The sequence below is a fragment of the Sinocyclocheilus rhinocerous genome, unplaced genomic scaffold (assembly GCF_001515625.1).
Source record: "Sinocyclocheilus rhinocerous isolate Xijiao unplaced genomic scaffold, SAMN03320098_v1.1 scaffold714, whole genome shotgun sequence".
NCBI classification, from domain to species: domain Eukaryota; kingdom Metazoa; phylum Chordata; class Actinopteri; order Cypriniformes; family Cyprinidae; genus Sinocyclocheilus; species Sinocyclocheilus rhinocerous.
Window position 1 is genome coordinate 1,065,605 of NW_015646165.1, and position 6,634 is coordinate 1,072,238.

Consider the following 6,634-nt stretch of genomic DNA (forward strand, 5'->3'; position numbering starts at 1 on the left):
ATGTGTTTTTTGAACCTTAAACCGCATAAACACATTTCATTACACCAAATACACAAAATAATGTTCTTTTTAGCAACGTCATATGACCCCTTTAAAGGGTCATAAGACAAACCAAACCAACCAGAAATAATTAAAACATTACAACCTATTGAGGGGTAAGTATATGAAAATGTAAAAAAAAAAAAAATTAACGACATAGGCTACAGTAAGAGCACATGGTTTATCTGTCCATCAGATGCGTGTCAAAGTTGAGGTCGTTACTATAACAACAGTAGATCAAATAATCATTGTAAAAAAAAAAATTTTTTTTAAACTTTGTCGAGATAACGAGAAAACAACTCCCGTTATGTCGAGATCATGAGAAAATTAAGTCGTTATAACGAGAAAACAACTCTCGTTATGTCGAGATCACGAGAAAATTAAGTCGTTATAACGAGAAAACAGCTTTCGTTATGTCGAGATAACGAGAAAATTAAGTCGTTATAACGAGAAAACAACTCGTTATGTCGATATCACGAGAAAATTAAGTCGTTATAACGAGAAAACGAGAAGGAAAAAATAATAATATTGCATGGCCGCTTAGAACTTCCGTAGCTTTGAATGGTTGTTAAAAGACCTTAGTCAGGTTAGATGCCATACTAAATTTTATGTGGATAAAAATGATAAAAATGAAGGATAAATGTATAAAGTGTCTTTATAGCATGTGCTGTGTAAAGGTCCAAAATCACTTAATCTTCACAAAACAGCTAGTGGAGTTCTTGTCTACTGAAAGTTATTTTCGGAAAGAAGTTTTGTCAGCTGAACAATTGGTATGTTGTTAAATAGCAGTATAATCCATTGAACGTGATGTACGTCTATCCTTCACAGCCTCATTTTCATTCCTGTCTTAAATTAAATATGGCACTACTGTGACTAAAGTCTATGGTGTTTTTTATTTTGTTATCGCATTTACCAGCTGCCCATGTTATTAATACAAAGGTTAACCCCCGATTACACAGGCGGCCAAAAACAGTCTGTTTAATTCTACTGGTCAGAGAACAGTTCAGATATTTGTTTGATCATTTAAAATATGACATGACAACAGCAGTCCACTGTAGGAAAGCACACCACTGAATGCTTGCTACTTTTGCTATTGTCCAGATTGTTCTGAAAGAATGTGTCACATCCTCTCTAGATGTTTAACAGATTATGCACAACACACTCACACACACACTTTCTACCCTCCACTGTACTATCAAACTATGAATCTTGCCATTCATCGCATCCATTCACAAAGAACTGACAAAAGTATTTCAAAAAGTATTTCAAAAAGTATTTCATATCAGGCTTTTCGTGTCACATCCTAACAATGCTGCTATGGTATTGTTTCAGACACTGTCAACACATTTTTGCATTTCTGTTCGAAGCAACAAAACGTTATGCATGTGTGTGTTGGTGTGTGTTTACCTTTGTTGAGGGGCTCAGAACTTCCTCTGTTCCCTCTGAGTCTTTATCCTAAAAAGCAAAGGCCAAGGAGAACAAAACAATGAGAACACACACACACTTAAACACATGCTAATGTATACGAAAACACAACACACACAGAAAAATGTGAGGGATATTTTTAGCATGCTACATAAACAAGGTCTTGCACATTTGAGGAGGGACTTGAAAATGATCTTGTTTTCTGTCAAAAAGAGTCGTAACATGAATATGGTTAAGGAGTAAAACACTCCTCTTATGGATATCCCACTAGTTTCAAGTGGTAATCCAATCTATTAGTGTTAATGTAATCATTAATGCGGTCTATTTTGGGTGATCAATCATAACGGCTCTGGCACTCAACTTCCTGTTAAGGGTCTGACCTCTTCCCCTTCCTTCCTGCCCCACCTGCACTGGTGCTGCCTCCTGGAAAGATCTTACTTCACTTTTTCACTGCCCTACAAAGGCAGGAGACTTTTAGCACTAGCGCAACAAACTGAAGAGCAAAGGATGCACATTAGGTGTGTAACTGATGCTTTTTCTGCCTCAGAGAATTATGGGAAATGGAGCTGTCACACAAGACTTTCGCCCTCATGAATTGGTGTAGGGTTAGGGTTAGCAGCACAACTGTTTTCGACATTGATAATAATAATAAGAAGAAATGTTTTGTGAGCACCAAATCAGCATATTAGAATGATTTCTGAATGATCATGTGACATTGGAGTAAATGATGCTGACAATTCATTTTAATATATATTAAGGCAGAAAACGGTCATTTTAAATTGTAATAATATTTTAGAATATGATGCTGACCATTCAATTTAATATTAAGGCAGAAAACGGTCATTTTAAATTGTAATAATATTTTAGAATATTACTTTTACTATATTTTTTTTAAATCAAATAAATGCATCCTTGGTGACTTGTTTAAAAAACATGAATTAATTTTACTGACTAATACAAAAAGACATGGTTTAAGGAGCAAATCCAGAGCAAACACTATTATTCTGACATGACTCGAAGGCAGAATATGATTCTTATGAAGAGAGAGAGAGAAAGATCAACCTCTGTTCTGCAATGTCCATGTCATTCCTCCCTCTACCCACAACCCTCTGCCTCTCACTCCTTGTATCATCGACCACACACCTCCACCCCATCTTACCGAAGCGTTTGGCCTGATTACAGTGCGAATACTCTCTCGAGTGCTCATTTATAAATGAAGGAGTGAAGCTAAGACGCAAAGAGGAATGTTTTGGATATTTTAGGTCCTTTACCCTCTGGACTCTGTCATTTCTTATGATTGTGGCATTTTAGGGACAGCTCAGACCTGACTTTACTGAAAAAAAGCTTATGATTGAAGAACACAGGGTCACAGGAGTCCATTTATTCTGCCTTCAATTGATTTATGAAGGATCTAACCACAGTATCAACAAAACTGTACCTCAGAATAATGATGTTTACCTACTGGCAACCTGACATGGTTTAGAATAAAACCAATGTTCATAAAATAGCTCGATATAAACCGCTGGAACAGGGAGGACATTCAGCTCCATGAAAACTTGTTTATCAAAGGAAAATCGAAACTTTCTACAAAATTTGAGGTCCTGACGGGACCTGAATAGAACTGCAGCTAAATGTAAGCGAAGGTTCACTTGTCCTCATCCATCGGGCTTCCTGCTCTACATACCAAGTTCTGGGTGAACAAACTGTCTAGCAGCTGAAGGAAGCGGATCTCACTGAAATATCCCTTTGTAGACCGAACAACATAAGACCATCCCTTTCCTTCTCCAACATACAATCCACAAGCCTAGTAGTACCACTACTGTAATGAGCAACAAGCTTCACTGACAAAATTACCATGGTACCGTACTACCATGCTTTTGGGTAGGGTACAATGGAAATAATAGTTATTTTGGCATTTACCACAGTAATACTGTGTTTTTGTACTGTGACAGTACCATGGTATTCTCTGTACCTTGCATGAACTTACAAAAAAAGGTCTGGCTACTCGAGACTACTATGGTCTTAAAAAAATTTTCTGTACTTTTTTGTCATTTTATAAATAACAATTCAGTAGTAACTGCAAAGTAGCAACCCAACTTTGGGTCAAATATAGACTAACCCACCCAATTGGGTTAAATTTTCCATAGTCCATATTTGACCCAAAATTGGGTTGAAACAACGCAGCATTTTTTAGATTGTATATATCAAAGTACCATGGTATTTTTATGTTTTTTTTTTTGTATGGTACAATATGTCTGGATATGGCAACAATGGTTATTTGAATATTTACCTTAGTCATAACTGTTTTTGTGGACATGTACTATGATAGTACCATGGTGTTCTTTGAAGAACCTTGCATGCCCAAAAAATACCATGGTACAGTGATGGATTTAAAAGGTAATACCATGGTACTCGGGTATATATTATGGTCATGAAATTCATGTACCATGGTATTTACTTGATGGTACTCCAGGGTAACTCTAAGAAAATCATGGTAAACATCCAAACAAAATATGGTAGTACCATGGCAGGTTTTCACCATGGTACTGAAGGTTTTCAGTACATTTTTGTAAATGTGTAAATGCCAATATTATACATTCAGTACCGTGAACACCAAAGTACCAAGACATTTCCATATTTTTGGACATATGGTACTATCATGGTAATACTGTGTTTTTGGGCATTCATTCTGTTCCAATTCCATTGCTAAAAATCTCCTTTCTCTTTTCACTATTGCTACAATAATTAAAACACCATAAAAGTACCGTCGTGTTCTTTGAAGGTCTTTCCTTACAAAAAAGTACTGTAGTGATATCATGGTATAGAGATGGTAACAGATGTTTGCTATGGTACTTTGAAATATGTATAAAATTCATATTATATTCTATGGTACTTTAAAATAAACCATGGTATTTACTTGGAACGCCATGATACTTCTGACAATACCATGGCAAAATTATAGTTCAAATACCATGGTGTTTTTGGTACATGTGATAATCATTCACCTCATCATCTCAACTGTCACATCAATTAATTTAATAAGCAGCAGGTAACATATTTGATTGCTGCATATACTATTTATAAATCAGGATTTGAGGTCAAAACCCATCAGACAGTTTGGTCTAGCAGCTAGACTAGTTGTCATAATGTTTTTTCACTATCAGACAAGGATATCAGAGCTTTTGACTGCTCTCTTTCTCATCTCTGAGACCAAAAACATGTTTATGGAACAGATTCTGTTGGGAAGAACATGACTGTGGCCTAGTCAAGGCCGTCTAATATCACACTAGCCACAGAATGCAGTGGGAATCTTGAACTTTTTAGTGCAAGCTTCTGAAATACATTTAAAAAAAGTGTGAGGGGGAGAGAAAGAAAGCTTATCTGCAACCGTCTCCTGCTGTTACACTGTAGGGACCTTATCTGACTCCTGCAGTCTAACAGCTGACAGAACATTAGATCTGAAAGGGAGGACGGCAGCAAATGCCATGAATCTGTATTTAAACTCAGCCAAAGCAGAGCAACATTTAATTAAGATAAATTTATGATCTTATCCATGAAAAAAAAAATCAAATTACATGATCATTCATATCGCAGCACTGGCTCAGAGAAACGGGGAAACATGAACATAAAACTTAAAAAAGTATGATACTATATGCTATGGGCTCACTTCTCATGACTGATCTGAGCTCCAGTGGAAAACTGGAACCAATAAAATGCACTTCTGTTCTCCATTCTCACATTCTGCCATTCTCATACTCTTGTAGACTCTTATTCTGCTGGAATATTGCATTATATTCATTTTATTCTGCTGTAATATTATATATTTTCATTGTCCTATTCTCTCATTCAATACTCATATTGGTCAACAGATATGGGTTTATTAATGGTCGATGAAATACAAAAGGAACATTTAGTTATGTATATTCCAAATAAGGATTTTCCATGACAACACTTGAGAATTATACTCAATAACAGCTTATTCTATTCTGATTTCTAAAAACCAAAATATGGCCTAATCTGGGTATGGCAATCATGCCATTTAAATAACTGAAATATGACCCAAAAAAGCTTCTCTCATTCCATATTCATACTGGTCAACAGAGAGTTTATTTGCCGATGACATCAGCAAAAACAAAGGAACATTCAGTTATGATGTATATTTGAAATAAGGTGTTAACAACATGACCCCAAATTCTCAAAAATACAGGCCAGCTGTTTCTATTCTGATTCATAAAACCAAAATATGGCCTTATCTAGGTACAGAAATCTGGTTAATATTAATGAAATTTAAATAACCGAGATATATGACTGGAAAAGCACGTAAACAGTTATTTTCACTCTTTCAGTTATTTTAATATCACGTCCCATTCTCATTCTTCCATATTATAAATATTGTCTTTTTCCTATACTTGCATATTCGAAATATTCTAAATGTTCCCTTCATCGCATGATCCATATGCTTCATACTGAAATACCCTCCAGAACTTTAAACTGTCAAACAAGAGCGATTTCAAAAGTAAGGTGACACATTAATAAGTGGATTTAATTATAGGGGATGATATTTATAATTTCGCTGCTGTTTTTATAGTCTTACTTTACGACTCACTCGGGGGCGCATCCGCTTTGTAAACAATACAGTCACTGTACAGGCAGAAATGTGACCCAGCCAAACTATGAGACTCAAGCACATTTGATGAGACTCAAGCACATTTGATCTCTCAAGTTTGAAGCCCACGGGCAACATCCCACCTTACCTTCCTCGCGTGCCCGTGATGCCACGACACGTCGTCCTCCTCTGACGCTTCATCCACCAGAACTTTGCTCTTGCTTTTCTTGAACATTATGCGCGCACGGAGTTCAGCTGTATCTCAGAAGCACGGGATTTTCCCAGTCCATGGGATGCGAGTGAAGACTCTTGGTGAGGAGATCGCGAGGAGGCAGCGGTTAAATCACAACAATAACCCGTCTGTGATCGCTATACCCCCACACGCACACTTTCCTCCAGCCCACTTGTCTTCCTCTGATGAACGTCTGAGCACACGGTTGGCTGGAGCACCTGCACCGCCGCTCCTCCCATCGTAGATCAGATTGCAGCTGATCAGCTGGTTGTCATGGCAACATGGGCGTGGCGTTCGCCCCTCGGACCCTCCCACCCGGACAGGAGGTCTTA

The 6,634-nt window shown here is 37.1% G+C and overlaps 1 protein-coding gene across 1 annotated transcript in view; it reads right to left on the reverse strand.

Moving 5' to 3' along the window:
• Positions 1-6,634, reverse strand: part of LOC107707023 (testis development-related protein-like) — a 15,265-nt gene extending 8,631 nt beyond the window's left edge. Inside the window, exons 1-2 of the mRNA XM_016510895.1 lie at positions 6,219-6,634; positions 1,447-1,494 (exon numbers count right to left, since the gene is read on the reverse strand). Of these exons, the coding sequence (XP_016366381.1) occupies positions 1,447-1,494; positions 6,219-6,305 (135 nt within the window). The 5' untranslated portion in view covers positions 6,306-6,634. The remainder of the gene's footprint in view (positions 1-1,446; positions 1,495-6,218) is intronic.